Source organism: Copidosoma floridanum, unplaced genomic scaffold (genome assembly GCF_036245765.1).
Source record: "Copidosoma floridanum isolate Cflo_tuat_1 unplaced genomic scaffold, Cflo_Japanese_pri ptg000004l, whole genome shotgun sequence".
Classification (NCBI taxonomy): Eukaryota; Metazoa; Arthropoda; class Insecta; order Hymenoptera; family Encyrtidae; genus Copidosoma; species Copidosoma floridanum.
This window is the reverse complement of record NW_028321881.1, coordinates 14,844,277-14,866,770: the sequence shown is the minus strand read 5'-3', so window position 1 is coordinate 14,866,770 and position 22,494 is coordinate 14,844,277. Positions and strand designations below refer to the sequence as shown.

Below are 22,494 nucleotides of genomic sequence, written 5' to 3'. Positions count from 1 at the left end.
GTATGTAAATATAAAGAGATTTTAAGAGCTTTCAGTTAGTGAATTATAACTTTAGCTTCTTAAAGAATATAAAAGTCAGCATGTAGATTTTCATACTTTTTAAAATAGTAACAATACACACACGCACAGCAGAGATGAGTAGAGAGATTGCTAACGCCAATGCTACGATGCGAGACGACTTTTTGGCACTGACCGGAGCGCCCCGCCACGGCCAGCCATCAAACTGGGCGCACATCTCAGTACTTGTATCGGACAGCGTGCGCCTACGAAAAGAGGAGTGGAAATGTTAACTGTAGCTATATATTTGAACGCACAGCCAAAGCAAGCGACGACACAAGTTTTTCTCTTTTGACTGCAACCGAGTATATCGTATATATATCAGACTGATTTTTGCTCTCGCTCTTTTTTCTTTTTCCCCTACTTATAATACTTATTTTAAAAAATGTTCATCTGTTTTTTTTAAGGATGGCAGTTCAGTTATAATCCCTAATTTATTATTTTTCCTCATAATTGTTATGAACTGTGAGACAAGCTCCGAAGGTTATTAATGAAAATAAGTGGCTTTTAGATTTCTAAGGACCGAAGTTTCGATAGCTAACTTGCTTGATGCTTTTGCCGCCGCTCGAATTGTTTTGCTATGACGGAATTGATTCCAACTTTCTGTAGGTTTTTTCTTAATGCAGTTTATCGTTCACGTTAAATTTCTTCCATTTACGTTTTATTTAAATTTTACAAATAATATCGTCAACTTTATTTTTTTTTTTTTGATACGTTGAAATTTATACATCTTAAAACTCACAAGTAATTATAAACATCTAAAGTAATAGTTAATAAACAATAATTAAAAAAAAAATTGGCATGTTTCTAAGGCATAACGAATTTTTCAAAATACTTTATCAATTTGTTAATAAAAAAAAGAAACTGTAACTTATCAGGGTGATGCAGAATAATAAAGATTTAATTTTTAAATTAAAGCGTTAAGAGCGGTGTTTTTTAGTTATTACGTAATTTAAATGATTTTCATGGATAATTAATTATCGTATAAAATATTATTGATCGGAGCGGCTTTATCATTTCCTTCAAAAAAAAACACACACACTCACTATAAATTAATTAATTAAATAACAAGTAGTTGTTACCATAATGTATAAATTATGAGGAACGTAAAAATTTCGCTGGTAATAATCAAATTTGATGCTATTGTAATAAAAGTGAGTTTTCTGGTGCCTTCAGATTTGTTCTCTCATTTTTTAATTGCATGTTTTTACCGATTAAAATTTCAACCTGCAGTAATTGCAGTAGATGGGCGCTGATGTGATTTTTTACATTTTACAACAAAAGACGCAAATCAAAATGTTTACGTAGTTTTGTACAAGTTTTCTTGTGCCTTCGGATTTTTTCTGTCTTAATAAATTAGATGTTTCTAATTTCTTGTAAGTTTTAAGATGTATAAATTATACTTACAGCTTAAGAAATTTATTTTATTATTATGAAATTGCGAAATGGCCTCGATAACTAGAAGTATCAACTTACTAATTTATTGAATGGATTTAGTATGAAAAAAATATTTATTTCAACGTATCAAAAAAAAAAAAAAAAGTTGACAACATTATTTATAAATTAAAGTTAAACGTAAATAAAAGAAATTGAACCTGAACAATGAACTGCATTAAAAAAAAAAAATCTACAGAAAGTTGAAATCCATCCCGTGATAGCAAAACAATTCGAGCGGTGGCGAAACTTCGGTCCTGAGAAATCTAAAAGCCACTTATATTCATTAATAACCTTTGGAGCTTGTCCTACGGTTCATAACAATTATGAGGAAAAATAATAAATTAGGAATTATAACTGAACTGCCATCCTTGAAAAAACAGCTAAACATTTTTTCAAAATAATACCTAATTTCAAAATAAGTATTAAAAGTAGGGGAAAAAGAAAAAAGAGCGAGAGCAAAAATTAGTTTAATATATATACGATGTACTCGATTGCAGTCAAAAGAGAAAAATTCGTGTCGTCGCTTGCTTTGGCTGTGCGTTCAGATATATAGCTATAGTCAACATTTCCACTCCTCTTCTCGTAGACACACATTTGGTATACCCCTTTTACGTCTCTCGAAAATGTGCGCCTATATGACCACTTCCACGCAGATCCACTCCTCTTCTCGTAGGCGCACGCTGTCCGATACGAGTACTGAGACATGCGCCCGGTTCAACGGCTGGCCGCGGCGGGGCACCCCGATCAGTGCCAAAAAGTCGTCTCGCATCGTAGCATTGGCGTTAGCAATCTCTCTACTCATCTCTGCACACAGACACACACACAAATAAACATATGTATACATTTTATATTTATATGACCTATCTCGTACATGATCTATCTCCACCAAATGGTGAGATGTATTAAAAAACAATACATAAAACTTTCTGAAAAAATTTTGTCAATCAATGTGACCATATTTAACTTTAACCTTAATACTCAATTAAGGTTAGGTTTTGGACATAACTTTAAAAAGTCCTAATATTTGACTTTGATACTTGAAAATACTGAAAAATTTTATCCACAGTGTCTCTGTATGATAAAATTGTTTTTCACTGTTGCTAAAACTTAATACAAATTCTGTATTTCTATCAGATTAAGTCTTTGACATAATCCCAAAGAATCTTAGTATTCTTACTTTGATTTTTGAAATATTACAAACTTCTAATCAGACTGGGGCGTAATATTCAACAGTTTTCCAGAATCACTAGATTTAGTTATTAAGTCTGTTTTATTCTATTTGAGATATTTTACATAAATTTATAAAGTCTTGCAATTTATAAATAAAACTTTAAAGTACTCAATTGTTTAACCTTGCAGTATAATTATGATTTATATTCGTTGGGTATGTAAATTTAAATTAAAGATAAATTTATTGCAATGTCTACAAATAAACACCAATAGACTTTAGATCAATATTAAACATACAACTCTAAAAATTTTACTATTGTATCCAAAACATTTTGATACTGGACCCGAATTTCATGACTATTTTGAACAGTTATAAAACACATATATTAAGACAATTAGTTTATAATTTTCGTTTGTTTTTAAAATGTTTGGCACAACTGTGGAGATTTCTTTAGGTTATTTTAATAACATATTATTATGGATTTTAATTAACATGGCATTTAGCTTTTGCGACTATAAAACTATAAGGATTGCATAATAATAACTCAAAATATTAACTTCATTGGTGGTATTAGTGCTAAGATTCCACGTATACCTAAGGTGTTCTTACGTATACTATGTCCTAAATCTTTATCTTAACCTCCCTTGTTCTACTTCCGTAGTTACTCTCCTTCTCCCAAATACGCGAGTCTTTATTACAGGTTTCTGGCAAAGTTTTTCTCAAATGACTCGGTTATCTATTCTATTGGGTTCTATTTACAGGGCGCAGCGATTGTCTGAAGCATACCCCAGCTATTGTCAAGTTTGTATAAAATGATCTTTTCCAATAAGCCATGTGATTCGCGGTACCGACCTTTTTATTACTGACAGTGACTGTACCCTATGAGCTTGCCCGATGTAGGCTTTTATTAGACAAAGAAGCACCTGGAGGTCTTTACATCACCAGAAAAATCGACCATTTGTTTCAAAAGTCCGATAAGTAGTGTTTCGGCATACTGGTTACTTACTTACTTATTTCATTAAAAAAGCCCAAGAAAAAAGTCTCAATAATTTTAGATGAAATTCGAACCCATGATCCCTCGAGATCCTCTGGCTAGGTAGCTAGCACGCTTACTACGAACCCATCGCAGGTCTTAATTTTATTAGTATTTTAAAGTTTAACGAACATATATCAATATTGTAAAGGTAAAAAAGGTAAATATAATGTAAATTTATAAGGTCATGCTCGAATAACCACTTCGTATACTATCTTATTATTGATATATCAATATTATTTCAAGTCAAAATTCGAAGTGATAAGGTTACATATATTTCAGTGACCGTAAAAACAATAATGTTCAAATTCAACTACTTGGTACTTAAATATAGAGAAAAAGGTTACATAAAATACATTTATTTTAATCAAACAGCTCCAGTATTTTTGCGCTCTCGGAGGCAGCTTTACTTACTAATCTCTCACCAGATATTATAAATTCAGCCAATGCATGGTTGCCTCCTTCGATCGTCAAACAACCCTTCTCAACACCAGCTCCTTTCTCCACGTTAGTACACCATTCTCCGTTACTCTAAATAATTTGTTATAGTAAAATATGACAACAAAATACTTCAGGCATAATTTTTTCGTACTTCAAAATAGTAAGGTCAAATATTATGATGTTTTTTAATTATATCGAAAATCTCATTTAATAAAATATCATGGACTCTAGAGTTAGTTTCAGCACCCTCAAAAACATAGTATTATTATATACACAACTTAATGCTTTGATAAAAGATTTTTATTATTTGAAAGTATCAGGGGTGAGTATCACAACTTTTTAAGCTTATTTCAAAACGCTGACTTGATAAGGCTAAAAGAAATCGATATTTTTCAGCGATCCCAAAACTATATTTAGTGAGATTCAAGTCTGCGTCGTAAATTTTTTGTGTGCTGAGGGATTCTGATACAATTGCAGTTGATTGTTCTGAACAGTTTATTTTTAATTATTTAACCCTATAGCTCCGTAATCAAGCTAATTTAAAAGTAATTAAAATAATTGTAGGAAGATGTAGATAGGTAAAATAAAATGCAATCAAATGATGAAAGCTTATAAAACATAGATTTAAAAAAAAAAATTTTACTACACTTTTTTTCCACGTAAGCTCTTTATAAAATGTTAAATTCGAACTTACAGTTTTTATGGAAAGTTTTAAAAATTGTAATATAGCGATAATGCTAATAAGTGATTAGATAAAATAGTACTAATCGATTATTTTTAGTTTTATTTCTTACAAGATCGCTTTCTTGTGCAATATTTTTTCTAAACGTGAAATTATTTCAAATACATCTTATGTATTCAGTTTAGAGCAATTAAATTTTATCATATCAATCATCTATGATGCAGAGTGTTTTTCTGTTATTTTATTAAAAAAAAAAAAAATTATGTGTACAGGCAATTGAGATGAATATCTTTATGTATTCAACTAACCTTCAAGTCATATACATTTTTTAAAAACTTTTTTTTTGTACATATTTTTATATCTCTTCTAAACATTATTTAATTAAACTATTTAATTAAAATATTTAACAAAAAATGTTATTTTTAATTACAAGGCATATTTTTATTGTCCTGTAAAGCACGAAGGATACTTTGAAACCAGATTTAAAAACAACTATATTGTTTGTACATACAAATTTTCTAAACAGGTTTGTATTATGTTTCGAATTGGTGCCATTTAAACGCGCCCATTTCGTAGCGTTTTTTTGTTATTTTATTAAAAAAAGTTCAACGTTCAAGTGGTTAAGGCGAATATCTACACATATTTAACTTACATTTAAGTCATATACTTTATTCAATAACTTTTTTTGTGTGTATTTTTTATATGACACTTTGAAATTTTATTCAATTACACATTTTGTAATGAATAATATCGTTTATAAATACAAGGCATATATTTATTAGTTGCGTACCTGTAAAGTATGAAGGATACTTAAAAAACTGATTTTATAAAAATTATTATGTTTCTACATAAAAATTTCTTGAAAAAGTTCGTCTTATGATGAGAATTAGTGCCATTATAACGTTCCGATTTCGTAGCAACACTGTATAACTGGTTTTCAACAGATTTTAGGCATAGCAACGACGAATTCAAGCAGGGCGAAAGCGTATTGCCAACTAAATTTTATATTTATTTTGTTTATCTCTCTCTGTCTCTCTCTATTTTTCTCTTTTGGTACATTAGTCATTGTCTGTATCTCCGGGCTACGGCATAGCAACTCCAACGTAAGCTTCTTTTACTGGTCGCTTTCAAATACAGACCTTTCCCCTGCCGTTGGACGACTTAGCGACGCCAGTGTATGTCGCTTTTAAGTACAGGTGTTTTCATCATTTTCAGCAATCTGCTGCATAGAGCACAGGTGCTCTACCAGACAGTCTTCACCTACAACTATCGACATCAACGCCTCGATTTAGCCAAAAACAAAAAGTTTTAAATCGAAGTGGAAGGTGAAAAGTACAAACCCAAGAATTTATCGAACATCTTTTTATGCATAATAACAGATTGGAGACATTCAGAAACTTTAAAGGTTAAGTAAGTCTCTTAATTCAAAATTTATAAACATTACTTAAGAGATTATCAATTCTGTTGTAATTATTTGAATTGCTCTGATACGTATCAAATACAAAGAAAGACTTAATTGTGTAGAACAAAGTGTGTCTACAAGGAAAATTAAAAAATTCAGAAGTTACAAGGCAAAATGAACGAAAGTATAAGTATTGATAGAAACTCAGTTTAAATAGATGAATTCAATTTATAAATTAAACAGCAACTACTGTCAAGTTTAGTGTTGATTTACAGTGAGAGAAAATAGTTTGTTTACTAAGCGAGTAATATGCTAACTCAGCTGACTTTGCAACATTAAAACTGATCGTTATTTCACTTTAATTATACAGTAAACATCTGCAGTGCAAAAAGTAGTAAAACTAGGCTGAGTGGGCTTAAGCGATTGGTCCCGAATAAACAATTTGAAAGTAGTCGTTTTAACATATTATGGTCTGGTGGATCCACTAATGAATACTCATACTTCTCGTCCCATTGCTTCAATTAGTTTGATTATTCTTGAACATTTATAACCACTGTTGGTCTAAATTTTTTTTTTTTTTCAGTTTGTCCATCATTTTTAGTATAGTGTCTATTACTCTAAGCTCATTTAGCCTTGCTTTTACTATGATTATAAGTTTCATACTATCTTTATGGACTAGTTTTCAAAGGTTTAATTTTATATCCAGTTTTGTTGTTTATTTTTGTTGGTTATAAGTTTTAACAAATGATCTTTGATCAGTCTCTCACCAAGAACATCATAGGTATATAAATAACACCACACGCAACTTCATTAAAATTCCTTAAATCCAACTCCTTTGATAGAACAAGAAAGGATACTTTTAATACTCATAAGTTGAATACAGTCAACGACCACTCTTTTTCTTCAGAGTCTGATTCTTTTAGCTCGTCAGTAAATAATCCACATATTCACACTTTTTGTTTTGTCATCAATCACATTTCAAAATCCTTGAACAATTAAGTAGGGTCGATAACCAAAAAGTTAGTGTACGTTTGTCTGGAGTCAGCGGTGAAACTATTTTGCTAGCTACAAAGAAAGTAATTTTCATTCTTATTCTCTCGTCTAGCATGAAAAATAGTTTTCAGTTAAAGCTCTTCCACTCCCTTAAGGGGATTCAGTATATTGGACGGAGTTTCTACTTTACCAACTTTTTTATTGTGAGAAATTATAGTTAGTAACTAATTATCTAGCTGTTTAAATTCAAAATAAGGAGAAGAGCCTCTACGCTGAAACTTTGAGGAATCAATCGAGCTAAAATTCAATGCAATCTGTTGCAAACTGATAGAGAAAAGTAACATTTCCTGCTCATGAAAGAGAATGTCAGTGTGCATAATCTGAAATGTAACTTTTTTAAAAAAGTCATGCATTGAATTATCTGAAATTTGAACTGGGCCTTTAAAATAAAAAGGTAAACACGGCTCTTCTCGTAGTTTTGCAGTTGTTGAGTTTTGAAAAATTGATATTTGTCGTAAATGGCATTGCATAACCTATAAATCTGCATATGTTCAGTACATTTGTGATGTGAACTGAATGTTTTCAAAAACCATCAGAGAACCAGCGTTTATTTCCTTTATTTTAGAGGCTCTGTCAAAATTTCAGATAATTCAATGCATTACTTTTTGAAAAAAGTTACATCTCAGATTATGCACACTAACACACTCTTTTATGATCAGGAAATGTAACTTTTCTCTCTCAATTTGCAACGGATTGCATTGAATTTTGGCTCAATTGATTATTCAAAGTTCCAACTTGGGGGCTCTTCTCCTTATTTTGGATTAAAACAGCTAGGTAATAAGTTGTTAACCGTAATTTCTCACAATAGAGAAGTTGGTAAAGTAGAAACTCCTGCCAATATGCTGAATCCCCTTAAGTCACCTCCTACCAGCCTCTACAATTCTCAGGCCCTAGTTTATTTAAATATCCAATAAAATTACATATGGCTAACCTCGACTTTTGCAAGAGTGGAAACATTAATCGGCTTCTAGAATTCAAAGTTTGTGCTTAGATGATAAAATAGGGCAATAAGAAGGATTCTCCTTTAGAACAAATTAAGTATAACTCTTATCTAAGCTGGCTTGTTTTAGAACCAATGCTTGCTAGAATTAAAGATTAACAGAATTTTACACAAGTTTTGGTGATTAGAAGAAATTCGAAATTTCCACAAGCCTCTCCTCTTAAAGAAAGTTAAGGCAAAGAGCATTTCAAACGTACCTTCTTACGTGACGAAAATTATTGTTATCAGGTTAGATTATCATGTAAGGCCCCTATTTCCGTTAACAAGTTGAGAGCTCATATGCTATGCTCTTCTTTAGACTGCTTATATTGGTTTCATGTAGAAGTACCGTGACTTAAATTACATGACCCTGGTCACTGAAAGTAAAACATGTGATTTTTCATCCCACATCGATATTAAGCGTGAATACAGTTCAACTACAAAGTTTATAACAGTTTTTCACGGCAGTTTGAAGCTTACTGGCTCGCAATTGATGAATGCTGATACTACAGATGGCCTTTACTAGTTATTCTACTTATACGACTTGTTGTCTAAATTTGGAAACAACAAGTTTGACTTTTCTGCAGATCTCAAGAAAATGTTCCGCCAGAGACTTATATACCCAGAAAACCAGGGATATTAGTCGATTTTGCGGAGATTTGATAATGTTTCTCCAGCGCAAACATAGTTTCTCACTACAGTTACGTATGGCTTGGCTTGTTCACCCAACTCAGCATCACGTCTACTAGATCAACTGTCAATTAATCACGAAAAAGAATATCCGAAGTGCTCTGTTGTATTATTGAAAGAAAGATATGTCTACGATGTACTTGGTAGTCAGAGTTTTAAAAATGTTATCGTTCAAAGAAAACAGGTAAAAGCTTTTGTCAAGTGAAGAGGATTCAATTTTTAAAAACGATGCTTCAACGATCCCAAGGTTTTTTAAGATCTTCCTTGAGATGTAGTGTTTAAACACATGATAAACAATTTACACAATAAAGATACTAGATTTATTTTTGGTGTAGCTTTGAATCGAAATAGAAATAAATTTTAATTTGAAATTGGGCATTTACTTAGAATCACCCATTAGACTAAGCGTCTATTACTTTTCTAAATCACTCATCTTTGCGATCCTTTCGGATGGTTAGACTCTTTTGTGATTTAGTATAAAATATTACTTTAGTCGCTGTGGTTGTTGAAATTCAAATAAAACAATTAAATAATCATCTTTCTTATAATGTCATTTAGACTAAATGAGGTTGACTACAGGCTCTTCCTCGATTAAATAAGTTCAGTGTCCTGAAGTAGACGATATTCTCTCTTTCAGTAAAAAGAGTTGAAGTACACGGCTTCTCTGATGCTTTTAAGCAAGCTTACGCTGCAGTATCGTACCTATAAGTCATCATAAGAGATGAAATTATAGATAGCATTCCCATGGCCAAAAGCAAGGTTGCTTCGTTTTAATGTGTTTCAATTTCAAGATTAGAACTCAGCACAGCTTATTTGATAGCCGAAATTTTAAGTCATTGCATTGAAAACAGTTCTATTTAGTCCCACTCAATCCGTCGGTGGTCTGATTCTACTTATATTTTTAGCTATCTGCATGAAGTGCCCTTCTGCTGAGCAACTTTTGATGCAAACCGATGTTCTTTGATTTATTTTTAGGTCCCATTGGCACAATGTCATTACGTACCTACAAGGAAAATCTGGAAGACTTTTCCTCTAGGGACATCACACCTCAGCGATTTTTAGGTCTAGATACTTAGGTCTAAGTGGACTTCTCTTTCTTCAAATTAAATAACTCATATTTCCAAAATTAATTAAAAAGAGTATAAAATATGCCATGAAGTACCAGTATGTGCAACTTCTCAAAACACCACGAAGGCTGAGAAGAGTTACAAATTTTACTTCAAGTTCTCAGCCTTTCATGCACTGCAGAGAGTACGTATCTATTGCATTGGATTTATAGTTGGTAAGTACTTTCAAACGTTTTACTGACCACTGGAACCACTAAACCAATTTGTTATGTGATTAAGATAGTTATTTTATGGGAGCCTTTTCAGAACTAACAGCCCGCTTTCTTAAAATAATAAGTCAAAGAGTTTTCCCCACAAAACTCGTTCTCAAAGGAACTGATTTTTATTTTTAATCCCCTTTAACCCTTTATTTCAATGGTTTGAGGAAAACGGCAAAAAAATTAGCTAAATGTTATTTAAAGCGTACTATTGGAGATTACGAACTGACTGAAAAGCAGTACTGTATCTTGCTTCATAAAATAAGAAAAAAGCAAATTACAGAGCTATTCTGCCTCCATCGCACAAATCACGCAGTTCACTGTTGGTTTTGTCAAGCCTAGTCACTATCTTACTAATAGTTGTTTCTATTAAAGCCTTGTGCATATTTTACTCGGCACGTTTTGTTCACTTTTCGTCTCACTCATATTAAATAAATACTCTTTATCTTTTTGTTCATAGTAGTTATTATGAGTTTCGTATACATATAAATACCTTAATTTTTATTTGAATTTAATTATTTTTCGTTGAGGTTAAATATTACCAAGGGCAGTTTCATGAAATAAACGTAACTGTCAAAATTTATAGTAATTTTTATAAACATAGAATTTTTAATTTATTAAGTGTATTAGCTCTAGCTCAACCTAAACGTTCTCACATTTTTACCTGTTTTGGCACGGCTACTATGCTCTAAATTACAAAGTCGATTATTTTATATTAGCTGAAAATCGAATTAACGCAAAAAAACCACAAATAAAAAATTTTACTTGATAACTCTGTAGCAGTGCCTTATAAAGATAATTTTTTGATTAGTTGCATGTGTACCTAATTGCATATGTTTTTAGTTTGTGTGTACGTGTATCGCTGAGTGAAAATTAAGAAAATTTTAGATTCAATACAACGAATATTTTAAAGGAAAATTAAAAAGAAAACGAAAAAATGTCACATTATATGAAGTTACATAAGTCTTATAATAAAGTAAAAATAAAAATTGTAATGTTATAACGTAGAATAGTAACTAGTCTAAAGAAAAAAAGCGGGAGTAGGATAATGTACACAAAATAAATTCTATGGCTTTCTCTAAAACTTTTTGCCGCATAAAAGAAAGAATTTTCAATAATTCAGCGACTGAAAAGCAGGCTGTCTTTAAAATACGATAAAAACGTGAAAAGAAAAATTAAAGAATCATATTGTGTATTGATATAAAGATTTTAATAGTATTGTGTAATTGCTAGCCACACTTTGTGACTTCATTATTTTTTGACAAAAATCAGATAAGAGTAAGAAAAAAGCTATGTTCTACTTGTACATGAATTTAATTTTATGCGTAAAATATGAGCTTTATAGTTGTTAAGGCGTTATGAAATTGTTTTACTCAAAAACAATAATTTTTATTTTAATACATTTAAATACATCTACGTTTGTTAAAGAAAAGCAGTTCTATGTCGGCTTGTTGAAGTCTTTTTTTCTTTTGTAAGTTTAATATTTTCTGAGAAAGTATGAAAATGCGTAAAGATCAATTTTGTAAGAGTTATCGTTTCATGAAATATTTTTTACGTTTTAAGAAATATATTAAAAAATGCAGCAAAACAACGAAAAAAAATAATAGTAATAATTATGATATTAATAATGGACCAATCCAAGTTCACGGAATTATAGGTTTTATCGCCCCTTTGGATCACACTAGAAAAAGAGACTTAAACAATGTTACTTGCAGAATACAAACGATTCAGACACGAAGTCGAAGGCTTGCAACCTTACATATTTACTCTACAAAACCTGAAGGAAGTTAAATTCACATTTAAAGTTCATTTTATTTTGTTCAACGTTAACTGCATCAACATGATTGTGGAAAACAGGGTACTCTGCATACATCGTTTTTTAAACAGTACGAAGGTTTGTATGCAGGTACCTATTCCGCATGTTGTATTCTGTCTGAAGTAGCTGTTGACACCCGTTGAAATAATTGGTTTCATCTTTAATAGGGATTCGTCATGCGATGATAATGCTACTGTGGAAAGCAGTCTTTCCACCGTCTCATTTGACATCGTTTGTATATTGAAAAATAGAGCATCCTTCGGAAATAAAATTATTCCTTAGAGCTCTATAAATTATCAAGCTGCAATCATATTCTTAAAAAAATGCCCAAGCTTTAAGTGGAGAGTAAATTGCATCTGATTCACAGCGATTTTCTTAGACTACTTCTGCCAACCTATAGGGTATCCACATCGCCTCTACCAGTAACAGGTAATTACGGGTGTTATCGAGTATACGAAAACGTTTGAGAGATAGACACTGACGGATTGATAATAAAATGTATTTATGCCAAGGATGCCAGATACGAATGGCAACAAATGATTATTATTGGTATTATAATAAACAAAAAAGAAGCAAGGATTTACAAAATTTACGATATCTATAACGCACAACATGATTTTACAATGGATTATAATTGCATCTCAAAAGTATTACATTCCAGTGGGATCAAACAGCATGGGCTTAATTTTGGTAAACCTTAGATAGTTGACAAGGCCAGGCTATGTAAGCCTTATTAAATAATTTTAAAAAGCCTCCCTAAAAAAGAGCAGTGATTTTCGTATTTTGACTTTAAATGACAGTCCGTCCCAGAAGACCAATGCCAAAAAATCAAAATAACGCTAATACACAGTCGTACGAGCTATTGGTCTAAACAACAAGGAGGCTTCATGTCGCTTCAACCTACGTTAGTCTAACGTGCCAGAAAAGAATTTCGTAAGATAATCGGGGCAGCCGGTCGTTAGTGTGCGGTACATCATCAACTGAAAGAAATATTGCCGACGAAAAGGCAAAGTGAGTTAGCCCAACCTACTGTAATACACTGAGAAAAGTGCATAGCTCATAGCAACATGTCATGGCATCTATCTTAAGGTGATATCAGGACAGAGCCACGCAAACTGCTTAGCATACTCTAGGAGTATGACATGCACTCTTACAGCTAATGCGAAAAAAGTAGCTTTGCGAACAGTGATGATCATTGCTACTGTCCATTCTATGTGATATAGTCGTGCTTTCGCGCTTGGTGATCGTATTATTGTACCTGAGTTTAGGTTTTATTGTAACGTGCTTCTACTTTCTTTTTCTCATACTATTTAATTGAAAATACTGACTAAGTATTAAATTACTTTAAACTGATTATCGTAAGTCAATTTCATATTGTTTTTTTTTATTTTTTATTTTTTTTTATTTTACAAAGGTAAGAAATATATTTATGGTCAATATAAGTATAGAGTAAACATTAGTAAATGCTTATTTTGTGAATTTATTGTTTAGAGTTAAAATGGAAAAAGGTACGAATCAACAGATTTTGAAACTGACGTGCGAATCGTACTACAATTTGAGATACTAAAGAAGTGACATTCAGCAGATAAATTATGTATTTAGTTATTTTTTAAAAGATATTCACAATCCTCACATTTGAAAAAAATTGAATGATAACCTAAAAAACAAGTTTTAAGCAACGTTTTACAATGTGAGCACTGTATATAGTTAGATACGACTTTTTTTTATTTCATACAAGATTTATATGTGATAGCAAAGCATCAAAAGGTCCTTTGATTTCCAATAGTTTTCTTAATGAATTTTTCATCGGTAAATGTGCTATTGAGGATTTCACAGTTTTATCAATGAACTTATTGTCATGCAGAAATTGTATTTTTTTAAGTGGTCTCGATTGCTACTGTTTCAGGTTTAACATGTAGTCCACAATTTTTATATATTTTTAAACGAATATCATCACTTTGAAACTGCTTAAATGGATCAGTACATTTCAAAAGTGAATTTGATATCCCAGATGATACTTTTTCGCTTACAGCATTTTTTAAGGTTATTATTCAATTTCCTTAAAATATGAGGATTGTTAATATCTTTTATAAAATTACTAAATACATTAATTATCTGCTAAATGTCACGTCTTCAGTATCTCAAATTCTGGTACAATTCGCACGTTAGTTTCCAGATGTGTTTATTCATATTTTCTTCCATTTTAACTCTAAACAATCAATGTACAAAATTAGCATTTTTTAATGTTTACCCTATTTTTATATTAACTTTGAACGTATGGTTACTTATATTAACCATAAACGTATGCCTTACCTCAGTAAAATAAAAAAAATAAAAAAATAAGAAAAAATTTGATTTGATCAACTTTGGATAGTAAGTTCAACGTAATTGAATACTTAGTCAATCCTTTTAATTAGGTAATTTAAGAAAAAGAAAGAAGCACGTTATGATACAACCTTAACTCAAGTACAATAATGGAATCAGCAAGCGCGAAAGCACGACGATATAATATAGAATGGACAGTAGCTATGATCGTCACTCTTCGCAAAGCTGCTTTTTTCCTATTAGCTGTAAGAGTGTATGTAATACTCCTCTAGTCTGCTAAGCAGTTTGCATGGCTATGACGTAATATCACCTCAAGGTAGATGGCGTGACATGCTGCTATGAGCTGTGCACTTCTCTCCGTGTAGGATAACAATTAAGCAACAGTAAGTAAAAGGAGGCACAACCAAGGCAGTGACCAACATCGCAAGAAACCCAGTGAAATCCCCCCACTCTAACAGCGCAATCGATGACCCCATGAACCCATGAGCTCAAATGAGAGACATGGTGATTCCAGGGCAGGTCCTTACTAAGAGCAATACCCAAGCTATTAACTTTAGGAGTAAAAACAACCAAATGACCGTTTACCATTACAGAGGGTAGGGCATCCTTAACTATACGTATATGCTGCTGCACTAAAGCATATAACATTTCATGGATTTTCCTATCGTTAAGCACGAGTCCTCAATCAGTTATCCAGCAAAACCACCTGCTCGAAATCAGCATTAAGCAAAGAAATGGTCACCTCCAGTTCCAACGGCTTATTTTAAATATAGACCTGTAGCTCATCTGCAAACAACATAGCATTACAACATCTTAAAACAAGTAATACACAATTTATAAAAATCATAGACAAGATAGAACCCTGTCACAATAATTAAGGGACCCCAGAGGTAGGTGGTAGCGCTTCTGTGAGTTCTCTACCTAACCGTAATATAGCAAAATAACGATCGATAATGTAGGAATGTAACTAACGTATAGCATCAGCTGAGAAGTTAGTTCCAGCCAGTGAGCGTAGCACGGCCACATGGCCAGTTGTGTCAAAAGCATCACAAAAGTCAAAGTAGACCACCAGCATGACAAGACCTCAGTCAATACTTAACCTAATATAGTCTGTCACGTTGAGCAATGCGGAACAAGTGCTGCATCCACGTCAAACACCGGACTGGGAGCAGCAAGAAAAGCAACTTAACCTCAAGATAGTTGTGTATCTGGTTGGTCACTAAGCAATCCAGAACTTAAGCAAAATGGGGGCCATTGGTGGTTGGACGAGTGTTCCCAGCCTCTAGAGGATTTGGTACCTGTAAAAGCGGGATAATGGTAGAAAGCTCCAAAATTGTTGGATAGACACAAGTAGCCAGGGATTGATTGAACAAATAAACAAGATAGAGGGTGATATAACCAAAGAATCCTGAGAAGAATTCCAGCAACAAATCATCATTACTGCGGCTCTACGACGAGCAAAGACAACGCTTCATCAACTGACAAATCTGGACCACATCAACCGGGTTGAAACGTAAGAGGTCATCAGAGGGCGGTAATGACAAAATAATGTCCTTCAGTTCACCTAGAGAGTTGGACGGGGACAAAAAGGATCCCGAAGAATAATGCTGCAACAGCGTGTGAGAAGTCATGGTCATCAAGGGTCATCGCGACTTGGTAGACGCAATACCAAATCGGCTAAGAATGCGCCAACATTTAGCCTGATCATCAAACCTATGAGAAATGCTCGCATACGAGACCCACATGACTGCTTAATATGAGCCATTAATTTCCTTTTGAGTACCCTGAATTCAGCTAGGGCATCCACATCCCCCGACTGGCGTGCCCTCGTATACAACGATGCCTACATTCATCTAGGATTTCAATAGTGAGCTACGAAGCTATTCTGGCGTTCTTCATAAGTGCCTTTCACGAAAGGTGCACGCACGTCAAGGATCACCAATCTCACCCTACGGAAAGCTGCCAGGGAATGCTCAATATCCAGGCCATCAAGCTCACTCGTTTCAGTGTTCATACAATTTTGCAGGGGAAAAGGAAATGCCTCCACGACAAATTCTCTAAGGTCTTGAGATCTGTAGATGCACTCAATCATTATGATGCGTAGCATCGTACGGCACGAGATGAAGCGAGTACTCGGAAATCAGATGACGAAGTAGTAACTATGTTCACGAAGGTCAGCATAAAGGTCACTTGCTATTACAGAGCCAGAATACCGAAGCGCATGTTTACTAAAAGATTCGAAAAAAGCTATAAGTACCTGACTCTTGGGTCATCTGTAAACAGCTGCAACAAGAAGCCTATGTGCAGGTAGAATATCAATCTTAACAGTTATATATTCCATATCGTTAATTTATGTAATTTGTGGGGCCTCAATGACTTGAAATTTCAACTTAACTACAGTGTAAATGGTAACCTTACTGTCTAACATATTTTGTCTATTGCCTGTTGTACAGAGTAAGCAACAGTCATTTCTCACTAAGCTAAATCTCAGGATTCTACGGAGCACAGAGCATCGAACCAGGGTAAATCAAGTCTTCGAAATGCATAAAATATTAATGTTGCGATCACTCAAGAACTCCCTTATATCATCATAATGATCACTGACTGAGTTGGCGTTAAAATAAGCCACCTTAAGTGCTGCACAGAACGGACACCGGGTGGCGACAACAAATCGACGCGCATGTCAAACCAACTTTTCAAGGTCAGCCTCATCACATGTCAGTATTCTTTCTAACTTATTTTTTCTAAACACGTAAATGTTGCCATTTCTAGCCCAGGCATACTGGTACTCCATTTCGGCAGTTCTACCCTTGGTTTGAAGTAAGAGATAAAAACGGCTCCTGAGAGTATCTCATACAAACGTATTACCGTGTCTGATTAAGTGCCTCACAGAAGTGTACTTAGTTTGAGTTTATTGTATTTTCTAGCATCACAAAGTATATCGTTACGAATGAATATGAACTTGAAGCGAACGGTGTAGGAAGAAATGGAGTTGGGACTATTGGTCTGCGATCTAGTCGGCACCGTCAGACTGGGGGAACGTTGTTTGTTTGGCTTTTTATTTGGAATACGTTGAGCTTCCAGAACATCATTACTAAGGTTAATTAGATTTAAAACAACCAGGATTCCAGTAAATAAAGACAAACGATTCAGCAGATTCAGTCAGTACACCCGTCACTTTGAACTCTGGCTGTGTTACAGCAACATGTTGATTCTTCAATTCATTCATTTTCCGTCACAATCAACCCATCTCATCCACAATCAAGTCAATGCTCTACTACTATAAATTGGCTTGGATAGCAATGTCTTCAAGTTAATTATTATTAGTCTGTAATAGTTGAAAGAGCGAAGCAAAATGATGGTTCTCATAGAAGTCGCACCAACCCACTAGCACGCCACTTTCATCGAATTCCCTTCTCCTTGCCCTAAGGCCAGGCACATCTAATCCGTACGCACCCCCGAGCGTATAGTACCAGTATAATACGAGCTGAAAAGTTCATTGGAGATCCTCTACCAAATCACAATGCAAAATTACTCAGAGGCCTTTGCTACAAATATGCAGCGGGTAGCAGAGATGCAGCACAACCTTGCAGACCATTTACTAAATGTGATCAATTCATCATACTATCAGCTGAACCAAAATCAGCATGTGAGACAGGCGCTTGAGATCGGGTAATCCTTGATAATCGGGTATTCAAGTCACTTGATGAGTAATTCTAAAAAAAATAGTAAAATTTGTAATAAACATTTTACTGAGAACGACGTTCATAATAAAAATGTCATTGAAGAAGTATCTCACTAAATTATTTTCCAAGTAAAGTAATTATTAAATCCTTTATATTACATTAACTTATACATTATTTTTTGTCAAAAAATAGCATTCTAATTGCTAAGTTTATTCAATTGTTAATTGCCTATGGCAAAACTAGTAATCATAATAAACTGTGGAGGACTAATATCTGTCAATAGTGTTTTGTATGATTTATATTTTATGTAATACTGCAAAATATAGAAAATTATTTGGTTGAACGCATGAAAAACAATAAAAATGATATATATATATATATAAAGCAACTTTTCAAAGCATCATACGAAGTAACAATTTTTAAGTTCCCTTGTAACGAACATAGAAAGTAAATAATTGTAAAAATTTTCAGGAAATTAAAAAATTCAGGTAATGGGCAAAAGTATTAAATAATGAAATTTTAAAACAACGCAAAGAACACAAGAAATTTTCACTATTATCAAAAACTTGGTTTACCAATTACTATTTATACATATTTTATTGTTACTGTCTTATTATACAGCATATTATAATATTTCATGTAAATAAATTTTTTTGACGCTAACACCATTACTTTCACTAGTATAACTGTGTATATGGTCATCAACTCTCATGCACCATATTCTGGAACTTAAATGAAACAGTACACGTATTTCCCAAAAATTATGCCTACATGGGACCATCTGTTATATATCTTACACCGTGACGAGATGCCAAGGCACAGACACTCAGCCTCCAAGACCACTGAAGGTAACCAGAGTTTTAGGAAGTGAACGTCTAGAATATAGAGATCAATACAGTAGGTACCACTGGATATAAAAAAAAGAGAGAGAAAGAGAGAGAGAGACGGGATCTGAGATGATAATATGCGTGTGTACTAGAAAGACAGTAAAGATGGCGTCGAGCATCGGGACGCGAGAAAAGACGAGGAAACACATGAGTGAGAAAGATAGAAAAATCAAGAGGAATAGTAAAAAAGCATCCACTGGAAAAAGGTTGGTAGGACCGCCTTGTTAATTTTGCTGTGAACAGCGCCCTCAATCGGTTAGTGCTACTGTTCTCTCTTTTTGCGTGAGCCGTTTACCCAAAGTGAGGGAGCAGCAGCACCAAGCACTGGAGGGATCAGTTCTCGCAAGTTTTGAGGCAGTATGTACTCGCGCATTGGAAATCCAAGATAGCATACAATATTAACTTCTTTGTGATACACTTAATCATTTAATTCAAGTGTTTTTTTATCGACCCGTGCATGAGAAAATTGAGAATGTACAAAAGAAATTGAGAATGTACAATGAAATATCATTTGATTATCACTTCCATTCTTTTGTTGTACAATTTAAAAGTAATAAAAAAAAAAATTTAATTACGGAGATATACCAAAAGTATCTACTTGTTCATCGATACGATCCGATAACACACATTATATTACAACAAAGTATTCTTTGTAATTTAAGGTTTAGGTTTAATACGTTTACTACAATCTAAAAAAAATGCAATAAAATAATATTTGTATATACTTAAGTGAATAAGATAAGTTTATGATCATAAATCGTAGTTTTGTTTACTTTCATTCATTTAATTACAGTGAGACGTATTTATATTTGAATTTAATTTATTCCTCAATCACACGTTTAGATACATCACCAATTTTAGTACCACTGTTCGACTAAAACTTACGAGGACTGATCCCTCAAGTGTTTGGTGCTGCTGCTATCTCACTTTGGGTGAATGGTTCACGCAAAAAGAGAGAACAGTAGCACCAACCGCTTAAGGGCGCTGTTTACAGCAAAATTGAGAAGGCGGTCCCAACAAATTTTTTTCAGTGTAGCACAGTGTCAGAGGACATACTGATACAAAAATACAACTGAGTTAGCTTGACTGCACCACTATTCTAGCCGTAGTGACCCAAGCAGGTTACTAAAAACTAGGTCAGCCCGACACTCAAGCATATTTTGCCTGACACTGCAAAGCTAATGTGATGGGTCACAAACGAATTGAAGTGAGCTTCATTTAATCGAGTAAACGACACATTATTGTACATTTTTAGTGATTCTGTCTTAAAAGTTTAAAGCGAGAGTATACGTAAACTTTATATTGAGCACAACATACATATTTAATGGGAATCAGCCTCTCAAAACAGGAAGCATAAAACATAATGTTACTATAAAACATACTATTTTCGTTAGTACATTGTTTGGATTAACGTGAGCATAAAATTATGGAAGACTTACATTTTTTCAGCTATTTTGTAAAAAACATCCATTTCCCTAGATAGTTCTTCACATTTGGCTATTAGTTGGTACACAGATTTAATGTTGTCATTAATTTGGTCGCAGGTCTTACACACTGCATCTTTATACGTTTCTAAGCAACATACTGTCAACGCTGACGCCTGAAAAGAAATTTTTTTGTTTCTTATACGCACTTACAAAAAATTACAGTAGCAGTAGAACAAAGTCTACTTGAATATAACTTATGCTGTTAATATTATAGAAAATGCTACATTGATATATTGCATTCTATGTTTGTTAGCCAAAGCATCCCAATAAAGGTAACAAGACGCAAAAATTTTCGAAAATTATGGTGTATTAAGCCTAATACTTTCAACTTCGCAATATGATTTACGTCTACGGAATGATCAGAGAAATAGTAAGCATGAAAGGTAAAGAGCTGATGAATAGTTGATTTAACATGTAAACTCGGCCAAACAAACGTATGAAAGTTTCATACATTTCATAATTATGTTGCAAATGACCAATAAAAAATGGAACTCATGTAACTGATTTCTGTAAATTTTCTGAAAATAGTATTTCATTTTATTATGCAGTGCTTACAAGTAGTTAGAAAACACTATTAGAAACTATAACACCGTAATAAATATTTGTCAGTGAAAATATAATAGAGGTACCAACAGTACAAAACATTAAAATTTTGTGTTTTCTCTTATTGTTTTTTAAAATTATGAGTATTTATTCCAAATTTACGAAATAATAATGTAAGACATAGCAGTATAATATCAGTAGAAGTCTCTTTAAGAGGATCAAAACTTGTAAAAAATAAATTTTTTCTACCTTGAGCTACTTTGAGGGTTAAGTGGGCCCTCAGTAGGAAAAATAGGGTTCGCACCTAGTGCGCATCAAACCAGAGTAAGCACAAGGAATCCTAGTGGTTGTCCTGGCAATATGTGCCACCAGGTACGAAAACTACTATTCCTTCCTATCAGCGTAATCACTTTGCGTCCTCGGTAATTGCTTAACACCCATGGACAAGGAAGTACTTTCACATTCTCCATAAGCAAAGTGATTAATAGGGGCCAAGTGTGCCTGCGGGCACAAACTCTGACTATGTGCTCTCAGAAAAAAGGACATTTGGACCTTGGGCACAAACATACAAAAACCCTACATCTCAGGTGAAAGTTTTTTTGCTTTGCATCCACGGTACAAAAACTACTATTTCGCAATCAGAGTAGAAACTAAACTATAAATAAGAGTTCAATATTGGCACATAAGCAAAAAATAAGAGTTAGTAGACACGGTCAATGATAGATTAGTTATTCTTCGAGTTAATTGTTTAATGTCTTTTATGTTCATGCAGCAAATTCTATCACAGTCACAGGTTAACAGGTTGATACTGCAGATAATACTATTACATTTCACAATTTCCGATACTATTATTAGGTTTCTACACATGCCCAAAGAGAACGTGCATACATACTACTGAGAAACAACTAATACAATGTATATATATCCGATAGACACTTGACTGATACACACCGATGCACAGAATTATTTTTAGCATTATCTGCATAGAATATTCAAACAACTCAAAGAGAAGAAAATTGGCAAAAAAAGTTGTGCTATTTCATGAATTTATAATTTTATAGCAACGTTTCTGTGCACATCGATCAAAAAACTTTAAAGACTCAATTCATAAGAAATCTGTAACGATAAACAATAAATTTTATAAAATTTAAACAATCCACTCACAAGTAAGAATTAGTGCAATTATTTAATCAAACACTCACAGTAGTCGTCTAAAGAGTAAATTAATCATGTATATCGATCGGTGGTATGGTAAAAAATTTAATTATAATAAGCACACAAGTCCTTGTATAGGATTTTACTTTTAAAAATGTATGCTACAACTGCAATACGTCTGACAATAAGTCTTTCATTGTAGACGTCGACCTAAGACGTGGATGTACACACCTATTTTTTTAAGACACTTATGAATTATGCGCAAGTATTCCTGACATCTTTCAGAAGATGGTTTGAAAGAAAATGTCGTCAAGATGAACGAAAAA

The 22,494-nt window shown here is 33.2% G+C and overlaps 1 protein-coding gene across 4 annotated transcripts in view; it reads right to left on the bottom strand.

Annotated features, from left to right (window-relative positions):
* Positions 1-22,494, bottom strand: part of BORCS6 (BLOC-1 related complex subunit 6) — a 441,611-nt gene that overhangs the window by 159,674 nt on the left and 259,443 nt on the right. For all 4 annotated transcript variants that reach the window (XR_016293438.1, XR_016293440.1, XR_016293439.1 and 1 more), the window contains one exon: positions 20,423-20,583. Coding sequence is in view for 1 of the 4 variants with exons in the window: in XM_089597756.1 (XP_089453882.1) it covers positions 20,423-20,583 (161 nt within the window). In the remaining 3 variants the exon portion in view is untranslated. The remainder of the gene's footprint in view (positions 1-20,422; positions 20,584-22,494) is intronic.